The sequence below is a fragment of the Sorex araneus genome, chromosome 1, assembly GCF_027595985.1.
Source record: "Sorex araneus isolate mSorAra2 chromosome 1, mSorAra2.pri, whole genome shotgun sequence".
Classification (NCBI taxonomy): domain Eukaryota; kingdom Metazoa; phylum Chordata; class Mammalia; order Eulipotyphla; family Soricidae; genus Sorex; species Sorex araneus.
Genome location: NC_073302.1, coordinates 36484601 through 36507638, shown reverse-complemented (window position 1 = coordinate 36507638; position 23038 = coordinate 36484601). Strand labels below are relative to the sequence as shown.

General features: G+C 58.6%; 1 protein-coding gene across 2 annotated transcripts in view; it reads left to right on the top strand.

Moving 5' to 3' along the window:
• Positions 1-23038, top strand: part of TBC1D2 (TBC1 domain family member 2) — a 49966-nt gene that overhangs the window by 10486 nt on the left and 16442 nt on the right. For both annotated transcript variants that reach the window (XM_055123638.1, XM_004600252.2), the window contains exons 3-6: positions 2797-2932; positions 7736-7869; positions 10031-10227; positions 19407-19787. In XM_055123638.1, coding sequence (XP_054979613.1) covers positions 2797-2932; positions 7736-7869; positions 10031-10227; positions 19407-19787 — 848 coding nt within the window. The remainder of the gene's footprint in view (positions 1-2796; positions 2933-7735; positions 7870-10030; positions 10228-19406; positions 19788-23038) is intronic.

Genomic DNA, 23038 nt, shown 5'->3' with positions numbered 1-23038 from the left:
TGATTAGTGATACAGAGCATACTTTCCATGTGCCTTTTGGCCATTTATATTTCTTCTTTGAGGAAGTTTCTGTTCACTACTTCTCCCCATTTCTTGCATGGGGGTGGAGACTTCTTTTTTTTATTATTTTATTTTTAAATAAAGGAACTGGCATGAAGGAACTGGCAGAGGAACCCAGGTGTGTGGGACCTGGGGCCGAGATCTCCAAGCCTGCTTGGATTGGGACTGGGCCTCTTCCATCCAGATTCCCCATTTTCTAGTAGCTAGGCAGTTACACCCAGAACTGCCCCTGGTGCCATGTAATCCCACCAACAGCCAACATCCAGAGACTATAAGACCGAGCTCCCAGAAGCGTGTGGCCGCTTTGCAGCTGCACAACATCTTATAGCCTAATTCTACCCTCTGGGAGAACCTGGAAAGCTATGGAGACTTTCCTGCCCACATGGGAGAGCCTAGCAAGCTCCCTGTGGCGTATTCATATGCCAAAACCAATAACAATGAGGGGTCTCATTCCCCTGACCCTGAAAGAGCCTCCAGTGCGGCACCATTGGAAAGGATGAGTAAAGAGAGGCTTCTAAATCTCCAGGCTAGGACGAATGGATATGTTACTGAGACTGCTCGAGAAAATCGACGATTAACGGGATGATGATGATGATGATGATGATTTTTATAAAGTTGTTCACAGTATTTGATAACATTTAATATTCAGCACCAATCGCACCACCATTACACCTTCCCACCATTACACCTTCCCACCACCAGTTTCCATCCTGAACCCTAGACCCTGCCCCAAAGCGAAGCAAAATAATTTATTTTGTATTGCTTGTTATGAATAATCTGCTAAAAATGAGATAGAAATGGTTTCTTAGAGGAAAGTACGTGAAGATGGTTGTATTTCACCCAGGAGCCATTAAGCCCTTCTATAAAGATGAGTAACAGGTTGTTAAAGGTTGAGCCTTGTGTGCATAAGTATAAGTACATTTCCCCTAAGATTGGTTGCCTTCTACTTTAAACCCAGTCAAAGGTGGTGTGCTCCTCTTGGTATATTGGTGGCATAAAGTATATGAGATGTCACGCAGCCACAAATGTAGCCACGTAGTCCAAGAGGACATTCTCTCGTGGGTGAGGCTTGCCCCAGCGTGTGGAGAGTGGCCGTGAGCATGGTGGCTGTTGTCTTCTGGAGGTTTTCCACTGCCAGGGCTGGCTCTGTTGGGGCCGGGAGGGGCCTCACCTGCTCCCCTTGGGGTCGCCCTGAATGAAACAGCCGGGCAGGGGGTCTGGAGGCGTGTGTATGGCATATCCTGGAGGTTTCTTCATGTGACGTTGTCCCAGTGCTTCATATGTCTTGGGCATTACCCCAGGACCAGACAAGTGATGAGCAAGTAATATCTCCTAGTCTCTGGGGTGTCTCTGTACTCTGCCTGTCATTTCTTTCGAGGTCAAGAGCATCTTAGTTTGATGACATTCCATGAGGGCATTGTTGCTTCCACCTGCTTGGTTGATGGTGTAGAATCCTCAAAGATGCCTCTAGCTTCAGTATCATGGGGAGTTCTGCCCCTGTTTTCCTTTATGTGCTTTATGGATTCAGACATACCGAGGTCTTTATTGACTTTTGTGCATGGCATTTGAAAAAGGTGTGAGTTTCGTATTTTGCATGTGGTCAACCAGTTTTCCCATCAGAATACATCCTCCTTCTTGCTCCTTTAAGCTGGAGCTTCCTGTACCTTTGATTATCATCTCACTTTCTCAGGCTCCACCTGGAAACTTTCAGGCAGATGCTCAAGGTATATTTGGTGAGAGTAAATTGAAGGGAGGTGCTCAGAAAATGACTGGGTATTGCCAGGTATTGGTCTGCTCACTGCCAGGTATGAAAGCACCTATCAGGAATTAGCAAACAGATTGTTTGCAAAGTATATTAGTATTTTCTTGCTTCCTTCATTTTTTTTTGGCAGGAGGGTTGGGGTGGGGCACACCCAGCAGTGCTCAAGACTTACTCCTGACTCTGCACTCTGGGATCACTCCTGGTGGTATTCAGGGGACCATATGGGGTACCTGGGATTGAAGTAGGTTGGGCACTTGCAAGGCAACTACCTTACTCACTGTACTATCTCTTTAGCCCAAAAGTCTATTCTTTCTTGTTTGCTCTCATTTTTGTTTTGTTTTTTAATGGGGTACGGTGGACTTTTTTTTTTTGCTTTTCAGTTCACACTCAGCAATGCTCAGGGGTTACTCTTGGCTCTGCAGTCAGGAGTTACTCCTGGCGGTGCTCAGGGGACCATATGGGATGCCGGGGATCAAACCTGGGTTGGCTGCGTGCAAGGCAAATGCCCTCCCCTCTGTGCTATCACTCCAGCCCAGGACGGTGGACTTTCAGGTGGTGCCTTGGAATTCCCAGGGCCACCCCCTGGGAGTTCTCAGCCAGTTCAGCCAAGTTAATGCCAGGGCCCAAGGATGCAATGTTGTTCCAGCCCAGAGGTGCCAGGGGACTGCCAGGACCACCCCCAGTCGTGCTCCAGTAGTTCCCGGGAGATGCTGGGAAGGCCGTAGAGTGCCGGGGCTCGAACCCAGCTCAGGCACACACACTGTCTTCCCAGCTCCCAGCGTATCTTAAAGGAATAGACAAATGTCCCCGGAAGTCTGTAGCAGCTAAGCACATCGTTTCACGGGTTGCAGAAGGTTCCGTGACAAGCCCATCTCTTTAGTGAGTGACATGTGAGGCAGGCTTGCTCGGCGGCCCCCCGAGCGGCCCACCTCCCAGGCTGTCCGGCTCTGTCACCGCCCCTCTTCCCTTCCCAGAGCAAGAGGAGGCCGAGCTGGAGGAGTTCCTGTGCCCTGTGAAGACGCCCCCCGGGATGGTGGGCCTGGCCGCCGCCTCCCAGCCCGCGCCCGCCCTGCAGAACATTTCTCTCAAGCACCTGGGAACGGAGATCCAGTAAGTGCCGGGACCCAAGGTCAGGGAGAGCGGACCCCTCCTGGGAGCTGGCCCTGGTCTGCTGTGAGTCCCCTGGGGATTCGGGCTCTTTCTTCAGTTCATCACGCCGTTACTTTTTTACATACTACGTGCATTGTTCTGATTTTTAAAAATCGTGTGTGCGTTCTCTAGGAAATCAGAAGCATCTGAAAAGGGTGATTTTTTTTTTTTTTTTTTTGCTTTTTGGGTCTCTCCTGGCGATGTTCAGGGGTTACTCCTGGCTCCACACTCAGAAATTACTCCTGGCGATGCTCAGGGGACCATATGGGGTGCTGGGAATCAAAGCCAGGTCAGCTGCGGGCAAGGTAAATGCCCTACCCACTGTGCTATCACTCCAACCCCTGGAAAGGGTGCATTTTTGTTGATTTTGTTGTTGTTGTTGGAGTGGAAGGGCCCAGGCCCAGTGGTACTCAGGGCTTGCTCCTGGAGGTGCTCGAGGGACCATCGGAGGTGCCCGGGATTACACCCAGGTCAGCTGTGTGCAAGACGAGCACCTGACCCGCCATATGAAAAGTCCAGTTCTTTTTAAATTTCCCACAGTGTTAGCACCCAGACAAGCCACCTTAGCGTTTGGCACATCTCCGTGCTCCCCAGCTGCTGTTTAGTGGCATACCGTGGGCAGCCTCCCAGCCGAGGGCTTCGTCAGAAGTGGCCTACACGGAGATAAGGTGGCGTAGAGACCCACCATCTGGGCCTGTGGCCCTGCTTGCCTTGCGAGGTCAGTGCAGGTGCCCCTGGGGACCCTGGCTCTAAGGCCAGCTGGGCAGTCCATCTGCTGCTGCTGTTGCTCTGATGCCCTTTCTCGCCCGAGGCTCGGCTGGGGAGGGCACCTGCTGTTTGTTCTCTGAACGCGTTGCCACCGCCATCGGGGCAATTTGTATTTCGTGCCCTCTGGCAGCCTCATCCAATAAATCTTACTTTACCTTCGACAAAACGTAAAGTTTGGAAATGGTTAGCAAGTCAATGAATTCCCAAGTGTATGGAAGTTTTTCTTTTCTTTTCTTTTCTTTTTTTTTTTTTTTAACCAAACCAGTTGAGTGAATGATTGTCCATAGTTGGTGGCCCAGTTTGTCCAAGGTGACACCAAAATGTGAACTGCCAGTGTTTACGCACTGGGATCAGTGTGTTAAAGAAGGTAGGTTTGAGCGATAGTAGAACAGGAAGGGCACTTAAACCTTGCACAGCAGCCGACCCAGATTCAGTCCTCGGCACCCCATAGGTTCTCCTGAACCCGCCAGGAGTGATTCCTGAGCGCAGTTCGCTGTGTTCCCAAACTGTCACTGTCATCCCGTTGCTCATCGATTTTCTCAAGTGGGCACCAGTAACATCTCCATTGTGAGACTTGTTACTGTTTTTGGCATGTTAAATACACCACGGGTAGCTTGCCGGGTTTTCTGAGAGGGCCGGAGGAATCGAACACGGGTCAGCCGCATGCAAGACAAACGTCCTACTGCTGTGCTATCCCCAAATAAAGAAGGAAAATTTCCAGGGCCAATGCTAGGTAGTTGTTCGCTTGCTTGCTTGCTTGCTTGCTTGCTTGCTTGTTTTCTGAAAAGGGCAGTGGGCCCAAGAGATTTAGGGAGCTTCAGGTCCTGACTGCGTGGGTGTTGGTTTCCCATGGGAATTGAGACAGGCAGGTGCCTCTCAGGAAGCAGAAGAGACTGTTGGGCAAATGTGGCTTGGAGGACACCCCCCAGCCCCCGCCCTCCCCTCCACCCACCCCCACTCCCACTCCACCCCACCCCGTCTCCTGTGTGACTCGGGTTTGGCGTTTCTCTGTTGACATCAGTGTTTGAATTTGCCTGGGTCGTGCAGTGTATTAGAGATGCCATCCCCAGGGCAGAGAAGCAGGTTTCTCAGGGGACACGCTGTGTGCCCACCAGCACCCGCTGTCTGGGGGGCACCCCTGCCCACAGCACAGAGGGGACTTGGTGCCCAGGGGAGAGAGCTGAGCTGGAGAGAGAGACAGACTTGAGGGATAGGAGCCCCTCCCCCAGGCCACAGACCCCGGGCGGATGGCTGAGGCCAGCACCCGGCAGGGGACCTTCCCCTGGACGGAGCTGGAGGTTCCCGCTGCGGGTGGGGGCTCAGGAAGGGCAGCCACCACCGTTGTGTTCGGGGCATCGCCCCAAAGCTGAGCCCTGAGCCCTGTGTGTGCGCGAAGGTCCCCCGCAGCAGAAGTGGAAGTGAGGATGTGTAGAGACCAAGAAAGGAAGGAAGTTTCAGCAGATCAGACAGGTACGTCCCCCGACGCTTCGTAATCAGCCACAGGAAATTGGAGGAAATGGCACGAAAAAAAGTGTCCCAGGCCACTCGGAGCCCAGGACAGGCGCCCAAGAACCTGCCGTGGTCCCCGCACAGCCGCTTGTCCCTCGGGGCTTGGAGCTTGCCGTGGCGTCGGCCATGAGCCCGGGTCACACGCAGTGGAAGGGAGTCGGGGAGCTTGTGGAGTGCTGGCTTGAGGGGGTCGCGCTCTTACTGGGATGTCCGGTCTGATGTCCAGGTGCCGGGCCAGCCCCGCCACTCGTCTGTGGCTTTGGTAGTAGTTCCCAGAGTTGCGTGGTGGGCTCTTCATGGGACTTCTCCATGGGGAGGTCGTGGGCTACAACATGGGGCTGTTGTGAGAGTTCGGTGAGTTCAGTGTGGTGTCTGGCTCCAGGCCGGGCCCAGAGAAGGGCCCAGTCGTGGTCGTGCCCAGCCTGTCATCCCCAGCGCAGAGGAAAGACCCTCGCTCAGACATGCATGGTGCTTGGACTGGAGGGACAGGACAGGGCTGAGGGCCCGCGCCTGGCATGAGCCCGGCCCCAGTTCTGTTCCCGCTGTGCTGTCCATCCATGGTGTCCACCCCCCGCCCCTCGCAGCACCACCAGGCTCACTCCTGAGCACAGAGCCGGGAATAGGCCCCCAGCACCACGCCCTAAATCTTTCCCCTCTGGTCCTCCAAACACAGAGATGGCGAAAGGCTTGCCCCTGGCTGGCCTTCCAAGTCTAGTCACGCGGGGCCGGAGTGATAGGCCAGCGGGGAGGGCATTTGCCTTGTACGCAGCCGACCCGGGTTTGATCCCCGGCATCCCGTAGGGTCTCCTGAGCACATCCAGGAGTGATCCCTGAACATCGCAGGTGTCAGCCCAAAACAAAACACAAAGGGAAAATGCTCGATCCCTGGCATCCTATATGGTCCCCAAGCAACCACGCTAGGAGGAACTCCCGAGTGCAGAGCCAGGGGTGACCCCTGAGCTTCGCCAGCTGTGACCCCCCCAAAAAAAACAGAACAAAACCAAGTCTCACCATGCTTCCCCTCTCCCCCGCCATCCCCTCTCCACGATGGCCACGGCGTCCGGGCCATCAGACTAAGGCTGTCAGTCGGAATCTTCCCAGAAAGTGGCCCGTGCACCGCTCCAGGCAGTGTGGATACATGCATGACCCGGAGGGGCCTCTCCCGAGGGCGTTTGGGCCCCGTCGGCAGTGAACTCCTTCCCCGAGGAGCAGGCCCTTTGACACCCTGCGGGCGGATCCACGACTGTTAGCTGGAGCAGCTCCCGGACTGGGGGAAGTGTGGGCGGCAGAGACTGGTACCCCACCCAGTGATGCCTCTGGCACAAGGGCGTGCCCCGCCTGACTCCTGGCACCCCAGGCTTGAGAGAGCTGCACGCACTCGTGGGGCTCAGTGCCAAGTGCTCCTCAGCTGGTCGTGCCTGCCCCACTCGACCCCTCCATTCTCCTTTTTCAGTGAGACCTGCAGATTTTCATTTTGCAGCGGGGAAGGTAAGAACCAGGAAGAGGAAGGGCCCAGCCCGGGGCACCAGGGCACCAGATTTTCATTTCTCAGGGGGTTTGGCCGCCATCAGGTGCCGGGAACGCTGCATTCTCTTTGTTTCCTGGGCTTGTCACGAACTGATGGATTGTTTTTTTTTTTTTTTTCTTCCTCCACCAGTCATCTATACTGTATCAAGGAAACTCATTCTTCTCCCATCTGGACCCAAGTTTACTAAAAGACAGATTTCACCGGAAAAATCAGTTTTCAGGCCCACGACTTTTGCACGCAGAGCATGTGCTCTGCCCCATGGAGCTCTCTCCCGGACCCACCCCTAGACCCGGCCTGCTTTGGGCCCCCTTTGCAGAGGAAAAATATTCCTCTCTGAACTGTCTGCTCCCCCGACACCGTGCATTCCCCTCGGCTGTGTGGGCCTCTGCCCACTGCTGGGGGTAGTGCCCGCCTGCACAGCAGACACGCACAGGGCTTGTGCTCTGGGTGCTCTGGGGGCCACCTTGACCCATCCCAGACAGGTGCCATCAAAGGATGACCTGAACTGAAGTGCAGTCGGCTCTTGGGGGTCTGCGAGGGGTGGTCCACCAAGGCTCTGGGAGGAGCACCCCCATACAAGGACAGAGAACCAGGGAGAGGCGCGAGGCGCGTTCTCAGAAGACTGTCCTGGAGGAAGCAGGGAGCTGCTGGTGCGTTTTGAGCCAGGCGGTTATGAAACCTGGCCATTGGCGGTGCCCTTTGGGTTCTGGGCACCGTTGCCCAGCTGGCCTCTGGCCGAGGAGCCGGAGCCGCCAGCCAGGGACATAGGGGCCCCACGCCAAGCCCCTCTAAGCAACACCTCGGGGTCAGGGGACAGTGACAGGTGTGCCGGAAGGATGACCAGAAGGGCACAAGGAATCGGGACGGGCACAGGTGCTGGGGTGTGACTCGGGGACCCTCCCCACTCCCACACTGGCAGGATGGAGGTCTCGGCATCACAGCCTCTGTTTTCTTTTCAGAAACACAGTGTTCAACTTCCGGGGCAACAGGCAGGCCCAAGGAGCAGGCCCCGGACTTCCCGGCGGGGAGGCTGCCCCCCACGGAGAGCCCCAGAGGGAGCTGCAGTCTCTGGCCCCTGACCCTGGTGCCCCAGGTGAGCCTCCATCCAGGCCCCCCGCCGCCTACAGACACCAAGTGAGCATCCCCCGCCCCGCTGCCCTCAGGCCTCCCCCCAAGCCAAGCCGCACGGCAGGTCTGTGTCCCAGATGGGACTTTCGACGGCCACGAGCTCGGCAGCGCTGAGCCGGCGTCGGGCCCTTCTCGTGTTCCAAGCACATCATTCGCACCCTGTGCCACATCACCTGTCATCTCGGGGACCCCTCATCCCCTTCTCGGAAACAGGGACTCTTAGAAACTAGGACTTTTAGCGCAGTTCTCTTGGGTTTGAATTGGAATGTGCGGGGAGTGTCTTGGGCGGGGGAAGGGTTTGGGGGCCACCTCCAGTGATGCTCAGGGGTTACTCCTGGCTCTGGACTCAGGAATTACTCCTGGCAGTGCTCGGAGAACCATTTGGGGTGCCGGGGATCGAACCCGCGTCGGCTGCATGCACGGCGAATGCCCTACCTGCTGTTCTATCTCTCTGGATTTGGATTTTTTTGTTGTTTGGGTTTGGGGTTTTGCTTTTTGGCAGAGGCCCTTACACAGTGCTCAGGGGGCTCAGGAAATATTCTGGTGTCGCTAGGCCAACTGGACCCAGCAGTGTGGCACTACTTGGGCCACTCGCGCTACCCCAGGCGGTGCTAGGAGTGACCCCATGGTGCCCGGGATTGTACTTGGGCCCTGGCACGGAGCAGGCATGTGCCCCTGGGTGCTCTGCCTACTGCTGCTGCTGTTTCCATTATTACTCTGAAGAATATAATCATCTGCTGTTTCTCTCTTCCTTTTATTTTTTTCTTCAAATTTATTTGCAAGGCAAGGGTATTTCTGGGATGATCAGCATCAGGTCCACCTGGGAAAGCAGAGCAGTGCCCTCTGAGTGTGCCCCTCCTTCCTCCTGTCACCAGAGGCTGCACATCAGCAGGGCACTGGGCTTCTTAGAAGCGGCCGAGGTGGCCCTCAGAGCGTCTGTCCACACAGAGATGTGAGGAGACAGTCCCCGGAGCCGGGCAGCCCCAGGACACCCGCGGTCTCCCAAATCAGTGACACCCACAGTCACGAGCAAGTGAGGGATCGAGCGGGTGACTGGGCCGAGCTCCTCTCATTGCAGATCAGAGCCAGGTTCCAGACAGTGCCCCCATGTCGGGGGTCCCGGCCAGGGGTTTCCACATGTTCCCAGTGATACCACCATCACCACCATCAAGCTCTGTCTGTAGCACTGTCCTCCCATTGTTCATCGATTTGCTCAAGCGGGCACCAGTAGCAACATCTCCATTCTGAAAGTTGTTACTGTTTTGGGCATATTGGATACATCACAAGTAACTTGCCGGGCTCTGCCGTGCTGGCAGGATACTCTCAGTAGCTAGCCGGGCTCTCTGAGTGGGACGGAGGAATCGAACCTGTGTCGGCCGAGTGCAAGGCAAATGCCCTACCCGGACACTTTTATATTCCTCCTGCCAGCCCCCTGATAAAGAGAAGCCCTGCACCCCACTCCCACCTGCCTTTCCTCGTGCCTACTCCCCCACTTCCCTCCCAACTACAGGCAGTGCCAGCCTGCCGTCTCCCTTGGGTGAGCCTGATCTACACCCTATAACACGCAGCTCACAGGGCCGGGGAGATCATACAGCAGGTGGGGCAGCCAACCTGGCTTGATCCCCCGCGTCCCAGATGGTCCCCTGAACACAATGCCAAGAGTGACCCCTGAGCATCGCCAGGTGTGCCCCCCCCACCAAAACCAAAATCCATAAAACAGACTGATGAAGGTGTGACGTGGAATTCAGCACCCAGAGGGCGGGGTTTGAGGTCAGAGACCAGGAGTCAGGCCTGAGTGGGTGGCCGGCTGCTGTGTCTGGAGGAGAAGGGCCGGGCCGAGCAGGGTCGGGTGGAGGAGCCAGCTGAGGCATGAAGCACGGGCTGGGCCGAGTGACACGGCCGCGGTGAGTGTCACTGGTGCTTGTCAAGCCCAGCGGTTCTTGGATTATCTTCGCACACACCCTGTTGTGCAGAAGGTTCTGGAAGAGAGACCCCCACCCCACCCCCCACACATACCAGCCCTCCCCAACTCCAGTCCACATTTTACCAAGCTGTCCAGCTGCTCCCCGAGCTTGCGAAGGTCGCACCGTCCCCGTCATAACCTCCGCGTTTCTCTCCCCGAGCAGGGAAGGAACCGGCGGATCCTGCAAAGCCTCCCTCCAAGTGCTCACTGACCAGCAGCCTCCGGCTGAAAGCCAAGCGCCAGAACAACACCTTCCCCTTCTTGCCGGAAGGGCTCCCGCGGGGCCGGGCGGCCCAGGAGAAGGTTCTGGCCCTGGAGCAGCAGGTGGGGACGCTCACCCAGGAGCTGGAGTCCCAGAAGGTGAGCCGGGCTCCGGGGCACCCGCCCGGGCGTGAGAAGCCGAACCACGGGTAGGCTTGAAAAGTGCAGCTCAGGGGCCCGAGTGATAACACATCGGGCCGGGCGCCGACCCAGGTTCCACCCCCAGCACTCCATGCGGTCCCCTGAGCCCACCAGGAGTGGTCCCTGAGCACAGAGCCAGAAGTAAGCCCTGAGCACCGCCAGGTGTAGTTCAAAACCACAGACAAGAATCTATAGGGCCCATGCAGTAGTGCAGAAGGGAGGGCATTGGCCTTGCACGCAGCTGATCAGGTTCGATCCTTGATACGGTCCCCTGAGCATAGCCGGAATGATTCCTGAGCACAGAGCCCTGAGCACAGCTGGCTGTGGCTCAGAAAAAAAAAAATCTTGGGTTGGGGCTGGAGTGATAGCACAGCAGGTAGGGCATTTGCCTTGCGCACGGCCGACCCAGGTTCAATTCCCAGCATCCCATATGGTCCCTTGAGCACTGCCAGAAGTGATTCCTGAGTGCAGGCCAGGAGTAACCCCTGTGCATCACCAGGTGTGACCCAAAAAAAGCAAAAAAAAAAAAAATCTTGAGGTCCAGAGCAATAGTACAGTGGTAGGATGCTTGCCTTGCATGCAGCCAATCTGGGTTCTATTCCTGGCATCTCAGGTGGTCTCCTGGGCACAGCCAGGAGTGATTCCTGGACAGTGGTAGGAGTCACCCCAGAGCACCGCAGGGATCACCCGAAAACAAAGCACAAAGAGAAAATGCAGTTCAGTCAGTATGATGTGGGACATGCCCTTCACTCAGGTGACAAAAGGCCACCATGGACTGGGCGTCTGAAAGACGTCCTTTGGTCCTTGTCTCCTGGGTCCCTCCTGTAAGGCCAGGCCTGCTGTGACTCCTAACTCATATGACTGGATTTGGTGTATGTGGGGTGTGTGTGTGTATGTTTGCGTGTGTGTGTGTGTGTGTGTATGTCTTTGTGGGGGGGGGGTGGAAGGGAGGAGGGGGCCACCCAGGTCCAGGTTCCTGGGGGCCATCTGGGCAGCAGGTGACGTCACTCTCTGTCGTGGCAGCTGATAACTGGGTGCAGCTGGAGGACCCGCGTCCGGCTGAGTGCAAGGATCTCTGTGGTCCTGGCGGTGAGCAAGGCCAGTGGCAGGCGGGAGCCCGGGGGCCTCTTCAGGAGTAGCCCTTCTGAGGCCCTGGGCTCCTGGGAAGAAGGCTTGTGTCTGAGCTGCCAGCCCGGCTTTCCGCTTTGCTTCCTGGCCGCAGCACCCAGGGCGGGGGGCATAGGGCACGGAGCCATCCGTGGTATCAGTGTTTCTGAGTATTACGCTCATGACCCACCCCCGCCCCCCCCCACCACCATTTTCCTTTCTGCTGTGTTTGGCGATGCTGGTCCGGGAAGATGCTCTCTCTGCCTGCAGTTCCCCTCTCTGCCTTTCTCGGCCCTATGCAGGTGCCAGCGGAGCTGAGACTTCATTGCTGGCAGGTCCAGGGAGCTGGATGCTCGGCGGGGGAAGCGCCTTCATCTGTTCTCAGACCCTCGTGTTACCCGCCAGGTCTTCCTTGAGGATTGGGGTGTGCGCAGACACTGCGCCCCCTCGGGCCGGGGTTTTTGATGCCTGGTGGCAGAGACAAGGCACGGGGCACCCCCTCAGCCGGGTGGATGATTCCTGCACGGGGAACACCCCTCCTCTCCACGTAGCAGCCTGCCGGCCCCTCTCCCACCCTCCGTCAGCTCCGTGCTCCTGTCCTGAGGCCGTCAGCCCAGAGGTTCGAGCCCGAGTGGGCGCAGCAAGGGAAGCAAGAGCTTCTGCTTTCATTGCCTCTTCCCTGCTCTCGAGGAAATGCACACAGGCCTCCCTCTCGGCCAGCCTCCGTGAGGCCTTGTGGCGTGTCAGCCGCAGCAGCAGGGGCCCTGGGGACCCTGAGTCCGTGGAGGCTCGCTCAGAGGGCTGCACAGCCCAGGAAGGCTCACCCGTCTGCAGGGAAGGAGGCGAGCTTTGGCAGGGGGGGCCTTTCTGCTCGCACTCAGCGCACCCCCTTCCTGCTGTGCAGTCAGAGTGAAAATGCCAACAGGAAGTTGCTTAGACCTTTAGGGATCCCAGTGGGGTTTTTATTTATTTTTTTTTTGGGGTGGGGGTGGTTGGGGGCCACACCCAGTGATTCTCAGGGGTTACTCTTGACTCTGTATTCAGGAACTCCTGGCAATGCTCAGGAGACCATGTGGGATGCTCGGATTAAACCCAAGTTGGCCACGAGTAAGGCAAGTGCCCTCCCGGTACCGCCAGGAGTGATTCCAAAGTGCAGAGCCAGGAGTGAACCGCTTCAGCCCCCGGGACCCCCAGCATTCTTTTTGGTTTTTTGAGCCACACTCGGTGATGCTCAGCGGTTAACTCCTGGCTCTGCACTCTGGAATCACTCCTGGCGGTGCTCGGGGGACCCTGTGGGATGCCGGGGATCGAGCCCGGGTCAGCGGGGTGCAGGGCAAAGCGCCCTGCTCGCTTGTACTATGACTCCAGCCCTGCCTCACTCCTCAGCCAGCTCTGCCCCGGCCCAGAGAGGTGGGGAGGGAGCCGGGTCTGTCTTCCGTAGCTCCCCCCGTTGAGCAGCAGCCCCTGCCCGGCTCACGCCCTCCTCGGCCTTGCGGCTGATGCCCAGCCAGGTTCTCCGTCTGACTTGCTGGCCAGGGCAGACCCTGGCCCCCGGCACAGTTTGTTTTCGGTTTGGGGGCCACACCCAGCAGTTCTCAGGGTTCCTCTTGACGTGGTGCTCAGGGGCTGCTCCTGGGGGAAGCCGGGGGAGGAGGCCATGCCTGGGACAGCCTGGCCCTCCTGCCCTCAGAGCCATCCCCCACCCCCCCCCCGCCCCGCCCCGCCCAGTTTCTCAGAGCTCTGCCAGCCTCCGCGCCCGCTCTCTGTGCCGTTGCACCCGCAGGCACTGCAAAGGCTGGCTCTGGCGTCCCGGCGCCTGGCAGGTGAGGACCCCGGCTCAGCTCTGGCTGCCCCTGCCCCCCCACATCCTTTGGGGGAGTGGCAGCACAGTGATGGCAGCGGCCAGGCCTTCCTTTCCCACTAGCAAGGGGAACCCCAGATTCACCTCCAGCCCAGGCGCCAAAGAGGGGAAGTGCCTCTTGCCCCAGAGCCCAGAGGGTGGGGAGAGGCAGCCGCAAGGCCTGGGGCAGTGGCCTGAGAACAGTTCTCCCCCAGACCCTCCGTCCAGGTCCTCGGCAACCCCCCGCCCCAGTCTCTTCCGTGGGAAGGCACATCTCTCCGCCCCAGGCCGCAGGGGGATGTGGGCTGAGGGGCCTTATTCAGGGTCAGGTAGCAGCTGCCACTGTGGTACCTTCAGTGGGTTTTTCTTTTATTTTTATCTCTCAGGGGTCAGAGCCCTAGTACAGTGGGTCACATACTTGCCTTGCATGCAGCTGACCCAGATTCAATCTCCAGTGTCCCATATGGTCCCCCGAGTGGACCAGGAGTGATTCCTGAGCACGGAGCCAGGAGTAAGTCCTGAGCACTGCCAGATGTGGAACCATCCCCTACCCTACCAAAAAAGTTATCTTAAGCCCCGAGCATCGCCAAGCGTGACACCCCTCTCACCCCTGCCCCAAAAAGAGTCTCTAATTGTGTTGAGTCTCTAATTGTGTTGTTGTTTTGTAGTGGGTCAGATCCTTGCCTTGCATTCAGTTGGCCAAGGTTCAGTCTCCAGCATTCCATCTGGTCCCCCGAGTCTACCAGGAGTGATTCCTGAGCACGGAGCCAGGAATAAGCCCTGAGCATCGCCAGATGTGACATCCTCCTCCCCCGCCCCCCCACAACAACTAAAACAAAAAAATCTCTGTTTGTTTTGTTATTTTGCTCTGTGGCCACACTGAGTGGTACTCAGGGTTTGATCCTTCGCTCAGAATCTCTCCCGCCTGGGGTGCGGGGATTGGAACCAGGCCCGTGGCCGCGTCAGGCTCTTGAGCCTTTGCGTTATCTCTCGGGCCTGTATCTCAGACCCTGCCGGCTGCCGTGCAGGGTACCACAGTAAACAAGGCACCCAGCGCCTGGGGCACACATGTAGGCCGGGGTGACATGTGACCCCAGAGCTGCAGGGGCTTTTCTGCTCCTTCAGGCCACTCGCCCCCGACCCCTTTCCCAGAGAGGGCACTGGGTGGGGGTGGGGGGTGGACTCCAAGCGGCTCCGTGAGCCCTGCACCTGCGGCTGAGGCCAGACTCTGCCTCCGAAGCTTTGCCTTTCCCTAGAGCCGAGAGGAGGCTGGTGACCCCCCACCCCAAGGTCACAAGCAGAAAGAGCCAGGCCCGAGGCTGGAGCGATAGCACAGTGGGTAGGGCATTTGCCTTGCACATGGCCAACCCGGGTTCGATCCCCAGCATCCCATATGGTCCCCCAAGCACCGCCAGGAGTAATTCCTGAGTGCAGAGCCAGGAGTAACCCCTGTGCTTCACTGGGTGTGACCCAAAAAGCCAAAGAGAGAGAGAGAGAGAGAGAGCGCACCAGGCCTGCCCCCTCAACCCCCACTTCCTCGTTCCGCCTCCCGGTCTCGGCTCGGCCCCGGCTCAGGTCCCAGCATCAGGGAAAGTGGGTGCAGTGCCCACCAGCGTCTGAGCCAGCGTCTCTGGTGACCGTCCCGGCTCCGGGGTCCCGCAGGCATCAGCCACGCATGAGGCTGCGTGCGCAGGTGGCACCAGACGGCTCTCCCTCCCCTACGCCAGCCCGCAGCCCGTCTGCTCTGGCAGAAGGGAGTCTGCTGGGGGCAGTAGTGCTCGCCATCTGCTGGCTGCCGGGGCGGGGGTGGGGTGGCCCCGGGGCCAGCTTAGCCCTTCCGGGACTACTCCACGGTCCCCTGACTGGCTTGGCAAGGGCTGCGAGGCCCTTCCTTCCTTCCCCAGAGACCACACGGCCGGGTCCTGGGCTTGCCCCGAGGCCAGGCGTGGAGGCCGGGAGGGTACCTGGGTGTCTGGGCCTGCCGAGGGGGTGCCTTCCCTCTCTGCCTCTCTCTGGGGAGCAGGGACCCCCCTCTCCATCACAGGAGAGAAAGCTGAACTCTGACCCTCTCTGGTATCCGACACCCCCCCCAGGCCCACAGTCAGAGGGAGTTGCCAGGCGCCGGCTCTCTAGTGGGAGAAAGGCCGTCTCTGGGCTCAGAGGAGGCTGAATAGAGTGACGGCTGTGACCAGTTATCAGCGCTCTCTCTTTTTTTTTTTTTTGCTTTTTGGGTCATACCCGGCGATGCACAGTTATCAGTTACCAGTTATCAGTCCTGAGACTCGTCACGTAGGGGACTTGCCTTACACGCAACCGACCTCCTTGTTGATCCCCTGCACCCCAGCCTGGTCCCCTGAGCCCCGCCAAGAGTGTGGGAGAGGGGCTTCAGGGAGCCCCAGAGGGACATGAGTAGGAGCCTCCCTTCGCTGGAAGCAGAGAAAGGAGCTTCACTGCCCGGCGTCTCCGGTCCTCAGATGGGCCTCAGCCTCTCTCCCTGGCACCCGTGGATCTTCTCACTTTTTTGTTGGGGGGCTGGAAGAGGACCAGACTCAGCAGTGCTCAGCAATGCTCAGGGCTGGTTTTTGGCCCTGTGCTCAGGGATCACTCCCAGTGGGCTTGGGGGACCATATGGGGTGCCAGGATCCAACCCTGGTCAGCTGCATGCAAGACAAGTGCCCTGCCCGCTGTGGGCACGCTCTCTCTCTCTCTCTCTCTCTCTCTCTCTCTCTCTCTCTCTCTCTCTCTGGCTATCGCTCTCATGAGCTCTCTCTCTGGCTCTCTCTCTCTGACTCTCTTGCTCTCTCTCTCTCTCTCTGACTCTCTTGCTCTCTCTCTCTCTCTCTCTCTGACTCTCTTGCGCTCTCTCTCTCTCTCTCTCTCTCTCTGACTCTCTGGCTCTCTCTCTCTGGCTCTCTCTCTGACTCTCTGGCTCTCTCTCTGGCTCTCTCTCTCTGGCTCTCTCTCTGGCTCTCTCTCTCTCTGGCTCTCTCTGGCTCTCTCTCGCTCTCTCTTGCTCTCTCTCTGGCTCTCTCTCACTCTCTCGCTCTCTCTCTGGCTCTCTCTCTCTCGCTCTCTCTGGCTCTCTCTCTGGCTCTCTCTCGCTCTCTCTCTTGCTCTCTCTGGCTCTCTGGCTCTCTCTCTCGCTCTCTCTCTCTCTCTCTGGCTCTCTGGCTCTCTCTCTCACTCTCTCGCTCTCTCTCTGGCTCTCTCTCTCGCTCTCTCTTGCTCTCTCTCACTCTCTCGCTCTCTCTCTGGCTCTCTCTCTCGCTCTCTCTTGCTCTCTCTCTCTGGCTCTCTCTCTCGCTCTCTCTCTCACTCTCTCTTGCTCTCTGGCTCTCTGGCTCTCTCTCTCACTCTCTTGCTCTCTCTGGCTCTCGCTCTCTCGCTCTCTCTTGCTCTCTCTCTCTGGCTCTCTCTCTAGCTCTCTCTCTCTCTCTTGCTCTTTGGCCCATCTTCTTTCACTTTTATATATTTAATATTTATCCATGGACTATTGTGGCTTTAAGAACAGAAGCCACCATATGACCTTCCTAAACGGTCTATGTAATCACCCTTTGAAAGGCATAGGACACTGTCCATTCAGTGTCTCAGAATAAAGCATTTGTGACATCCTGGTAGTAAAAAAGAAGAAATGGACTTCAAACTTGACTGCCCCGAGGTTTGGGAGAGTCGCCTACCTGGCGGGGAGCTTTGGGTGGTCTCATCAGGGGATCTTGGCTATTTTTACCGGGCAGCGCATACTCAGATCTCCGCTGAGCCAGAAAAGGTTCGAGGTTGCCGCAGGAATGTTTACTCCCTCCCTGCTTACCCCCGGGACATGTCTTCATTCCAGGCATTCCTGTGGGGTGCGCAACCACCCCTCACCCCATCTCACCTTCTGGGCACACCTCCAGCCCCTCACGGCACCCACAGGGTTTCCCTCCTCTGACCCTTTGCTGGAACTGATGTCTCATCTGTCTGGAAAGCTCTCCCAGCCTCCCTGTCCTGTCCCGCCTGCCGCCCGCTCTGGGCCTCGGGGGTCCCTTCCCGCTGCTCTCCTTTCTCTGGAACGCGCCGCCCCACTCCCCCCAGGGAGAAAGTCATTGCTCCTCTCTGCTGAGCCCCCACACCTGCCCGTGCTGCCCCCTGCTGCAGTGAGGCCCCGGGACAATGATTCTCCTCCACTCCCACCAGCCTCTGGCATCCTTCAAGGTGGGAACTGTGGTTGCTCCTTTTCTGCACCCTGTACCTGGCCCAGGACTTGGTAGTGAGTGGGCGCTTGATAAAGGTTGAGCGCGTGGATGGATGGATGTGTGGATGGATGATAAGGAGTGGGTGTTTAATAAAGCTAGGGTGGATGGATGGATGAGTGGATGAATGCTTGGATGGACAGATGGGTAAACTGAACAGATGGATGCATAGATGAGTAGATGGGTGGGTGGGTGGGTGGGTGGGTAGGTAGATTGATCAATGGATGGGTGATGAGTGGATAGATGGGTGCATGGATGGGTGGTTGGTTGGATGGGTAGGTGGATTGATGGATGAATGGGTAGAGAGTGGACACATGCCTGGATGGACAAATGGGTAGCTGGTTGGTTGGACGGGTAGGTGAATTGATGGACAGATGGGTGCTGAGTGGAGGGATGCATGGGTGGATGGTGCTTGGTTGGATAGGTCGGCGAATTGATGGGTGAATAGAGGGAAAGAAGAGAGAGAACTCAGGCAGTCACCAGTCCTGAGCCTTACAGAGCACATGCCAATTGAGTCTTTGTACAGGCTTCTCAAAGTCATGATTTGGGGGCATTCCCTTCGAAATGGGAGTTGTATATAAATGACCTACCCGGCATTTATTTCCATTTTTTGGCACGGATGGAGTTAATGTGTCTCCGGGACACTGAGTTTTTCCAAGTGACACTGCAGCACTGCCCTACCCGTCCGGGTCTGAGGCACACGCAGGACTGGTGGCTGGCTGCCTGGCCTCGGAGATTCTGGCCCTGAAAGAATTCCTCTCTCTGCACCGAGCTGGCACGGGCCTCAGGGAGTTTGCAGGCTGAGAGGAAACGATCAGGCCTTGGGCCACCACATGAAGCCCAGTGCTGTAGCCACCGACTGGTGGGTGGGGAACAGGGGTCTTCTCAGGCTCCTGGGCTCGGGCGAGCTGGGGGAGGCTGTGTGCGTGGTGTAGCGCGAGGATGACCCTGGACTTCCTCTGGCGCCCGCCCCAGTGGGTCCTGTCCTCTTGGAAGCCCTATTCGGGAGCATTCTGGGGCCACAGGTAGGGAACAGGAAGGGGTGTGGAGACTCAACGGGCGATGATGCCTTCTGGCTCCCACAGCAGTGCCCAGTCTGCCACGGGAGCAAGACCCGGAGGGCGGTGCCCAGAGCCGCAGGGCTGCCAGCTCTGCCTCCATCGCCGACCCGCCAAGGAGGCCTCACCCGCTCTGCTGGGCCTCCCACGGTCTCGGACGTGAAACGCACGTGTGTTGGTCAGGGCGTGGTCTGAACTGCTCTGACAGAGCGGCCTCCGGGTGCCGAGGCCGAGTAGAAGCTTCTCCCACTCACACGCTGAGGAATGCAAGGGGTGGGCAGATCTGATGGGCAGAGCCCCCAGCCCCACGTGCTTGCCAGTTCCTGAACAGAGGAAGGGGAACTGGAGCAGGAGAGCTCTGTGTGTGTGTGTGTGTGTGTGTGTGTGTGTGTGTGTGTGTGTGTGTGTGTGTGTGTGTGTGTGTGTGTGTGTGTGTGTGCCCTGCGTTCTCACATCCCCCGGAGTTCCCAAGTACCCTAGCTGTGAGCTGGGCTGAGGAAGTCATCTTTTAATGGGGGCAGGGGGAGGGGGGGCGAGGACCAGGTGTGCAGCTAAAACTTTTTATCTTTTTTCACGAGGGTCCTCCCAAGCAGTTCTCTGGGGTTTGGGGAGCCACTCCCAGAGCCTCGTGGCCAGCTGGGTGCCAGGGCCTGAGGATGCTGTGTTACATGGGGCGCCCACGGCAGGGACCACTGGGACACCCAGGGTGCAGGGAGCCTTGTGGTGTGGGCGAGCAAACGGAGGCCCTGCACTGTCTCCTCTCCGGCCTGCGGTTAGAACCTCCTGATTAGAGAGCAGGGAGGGGGGGTGGGACTGGGATGAGCCGCCCAGGGGGTGCTGCCTGTTGGGGGCCCTCCCCGAGCTCACTGGGTCGCCCTTTCGACCCCCCTCTCGCCCCCCCAGGAGCTGGTGAGGATCCTGCACAAGGCGCTGGAGGCGGCCCAGCAGGAGAAGCGGGCGGCCAGCGCCTACCTGGCTGCCCCCGAGGACCAGGACCGGCTGGAGCTGGTGCGGCACAAAGTGCGGCAGATCGCGGAGCTGGGCCGGCGGGTGGACGCGCTGGAGCAGGAGCGGGCGGGCCTGGTGCAGGCGGCCGGCCTGCGGGAGCGGGAGCTGCAGGAGCTGCGGGGGCACGTGCAGCTGCTGCTGGACAAGAACCAGGCCAAGCAGCAGGTCATCTGCAAGCTCTCCGAGAAGGTCACCCGAGACTTCATGCAGCCCCCCGACCAGCCCCCCGAGCCCCCGGAGGCCCTGAGCCAGCAGGAGCTCATAGAGCACCTGAAGGTAGGCGACCCGCCCCCCATGCCCGCCCCGCACCCTGTGTCCCACTCCGGAAGCACCCCGGATCCTTGGCGGCCCCCGTGCACTCACATTCCTTTTTTTTTTTTTTAATTTTATTGAATCACTGTGAGATAGTTACAAGCTTTCATGTTTGGGTTACAGTCTCACAATGATCAAACACCCATCCCTCCACCAGTGCACATTCCCCACCACCAGTATCCCCGGTATACCCCCCCCTTTCCCACCCTCCCCCTGCCTCCATGGCAGACAATATTCCCCCTAATCTCTCTCTCCTTTTGGGCATTATGGCTTGTAACACAGACACTGAGAGGTCATCATGTTTGGTCCATTATCTGCTTTCGGCATGCATCTGCCATCCCAACAGGTTCCTCCAGCCATCATTTTCTTAGTGATCCCTTCTCTATTCCATCTGCCTTCTCCCCTCCGCTCATGAAGCAGGCTTCCAGCTATGGGGCAATCCCCCTGGCCCTTGTATCTACTGTCCTTGGGGGTCAGCCTCATGTGATGTTGTTTCATACTCCACAGATGTGCACTCGCATTCTTAACCCCTAGGCCCATGTGCAGCTGGAGCCCCACATGTGCCACCCTCCCCCCCCCGCACCCCCAAAGCCGAGTTCTCCCCGCGTGGTTGAAGTGGACAGGAGGGAGCCCGACGGACAGGCAGAGCTCCTCAGAGCCTTGTCGCTGCTCCCGGTGCCTGGGCGGTGGCCTTTCCTGGCTCCTCACGGCACCAGCAGGCTCCGCACTGCACACGCGGGTGCACCCCGGGGCTGCAGAGGCCCGAGTGGCCAGCCCAGGGCTGTGTGAGTGAGGAGGCACAGCGGCTGCAGCTTCGTGGCCTCTCCTGGCCTCTGCCCTCCCTGCCGCCTCCCCCAGCCAGGCCACTTCGGCTCTTACTGGGAAGAGCCAAGGACCCCTTACAGGAGGTCCTGCCGTGGGCCGAAGCCTCCTCACTGCAGGGGAGCTGCCAGACCCCGGGGGGCCTGCGGCTGGGAACTCACCCCTGCACCTCCCCCACGTGCTCCTACGAGCCACCGTGCAAACCAGGCCGGCCTCCCCAGACCCGACACACAGCCACCACAGAGCCTTGGGGCTCCGGGCTCAGGTCTCAGAAAATGGGAGGGCCCCAAGGGGAGGGGAAGGAAAGTCCAGGGCGCTGGAGCAATAGGACAGTGAGGCGGGCACGCGGCCTTGCACATGGCCGACCCGGGTTCGATTCCCAGCATCCCATATGGTCCCCCGAGCACCACCAGGAGTAATTCCTAAGTGCAGAGCCAGGAGTAACCCCTGAGCACTGCCCGGTGTGGCCCCAGGACAAAATAAATTTAAAAAATAGGAAATAAAGTTGAGACAGTGGTCAACATGGGCCTGCAGTCAGTGCCTGGCACAGCTGGTATAGACTCTGGCACAGCTGCCCGGCCTCCAGCAGGTCCCCTCACATCTCTATAAAACCCTGAGGGCTTGGGGGCCGGAGTGATACTACAGTGGGTAGGACATCTGCCTTGCATGCAACCGACCCGGGCTAATCCCCCGACCGCCTGTGATTCCCCGAGCACCACCGTGAGTGATCCTGAGCGCAGAGCCAGGGGGAAGCCCTGGGCACTACCAAGTGTGGCCCCCAAACCAAAAATAATGATAATAGTCATAATAAAGTGCTGGGAGCCAGCGATAGGACAGCGGGCCTGGGGCTTTCCTTGCGTGCAGCTGCCTGGGCTTGATGCCCCTGCAGCACATAGGGTCTCCCAGCACGCCCAGGAGTGATCCCAGAGCTCAGAGCCCCAGGACTAAGCCCTGAGCACCGCTGGGTGTGGCCCAACCCCCTTCCCGGCTGCAGAATCCCCACCCCCACCCCCTCCCGCCCCAGGCCCTGGGTTCCCTCCCACACCGAGCTCTCTGGAGGCCTTGGAGGATGCAGGCTCTCTCCGGAGGGGAGGGCAGAACCAGCTTCTGGATCTTCCCTAGGTTCCATCTAAAACGAAGACAAAAGCCTGGCCAACACCAGTGCCCCTAGGTTGCCCTTCACGGCAGCCTTGGAACCCGCTTGCTTCCCTCTTCCCTCCGCTGCCAGGCACTACCCGGCCCCAGCTCTCCTGCTAGGCCGCTGACCAGTCTGGGCACAGAGAAGCTGGTGGCACCACCCCCACCTGGGAGCCTTGTGCACCCTCTGCCCCCGCCCCTGTGGACTGTGTCCTTTCTTATGCCCCTCTGAGATGAGGCCGGGTTCTGCGCCATCAAACGCACAACAGAGGCAGCAGAGGCAGCCGGCCCGGCCCTCGGACGTCCGGGGAGCCCGGGGTGCGGGCTAGAGGGCCCCAGTCGCTGGTCCCTAGATGCTTGACCTTGGAGGGTGCCGAGCCCCAGCCAAAGCCCGCGGGGGGTCTGCTTAGCGGCAGGAAGTCCTGGCTTGCGTGAGGAGGCCCCACGTTCACCTGGAGGACTGGGATCCCCTGGGCTGCAGAAAGCGTGTTGCTCCCACCAGCAGGGCAGCAGAAACCCACCGTCTTGGCATTTCGGCCCAGAGACGTTCTCTGCGGGGACTCCGCTGCTTGCCCTGGCTCGGAGGAAGTGCTTCTCTGCAGTTGAAACTGGCCGTCTGAGAAAAAGCCACTGGCCACCTGAAGAATCAGAGCTCAGAAGACAGAGGGACCCAGGCTGTCCCCCTTTTGGGGAGTGGGTGGGCCACCCCCCAGTGCTGCCCGGGGCTTATACCTGGCTCGGTGCTCAGGGATCACTCCTGGCAGTGCTCAGGGGACTCTGTTGGTTGCTGGGGATTGAACTTGGGTCTGCCATGAGCAAGGCGAACGCCCGTCTCTTCATCCGCCCACCCTTTATTGGCTGGGACAGCTGAAACCTGCAGCTGAGAATGGACAGGTGCTGGTCACAGAGCATGTCCAGCCACAACCCCGCTCCCCCTGCAGTGCATGTAACCACTGGGGCAGTGCTAAGGTCCATGCCCTGCTTTCTGGTCCCCAGGCCGGCCGGCCACAGCTGCTCTTCCGGCCACCCTTCTCCACATGCCTTCCTGACCTGCCCTTCCTTGACTGTCCTGTGGCTTCTCCCTGAGCGCTCTCTCTCTCTCTGTCTCTGTCTCTCTCTCTCTGTCTCTCGCTCTCGCTCTTGCTCTCACTCTCTCGCTCTCTTTCTCTATTTTCTTCTCTTTCTCTCTCCTCTCTCTCCTCCAGTTCTGAGCCAAGAAGGACACACAAGACAGGGCCATTAGCTGACCAGGAAGA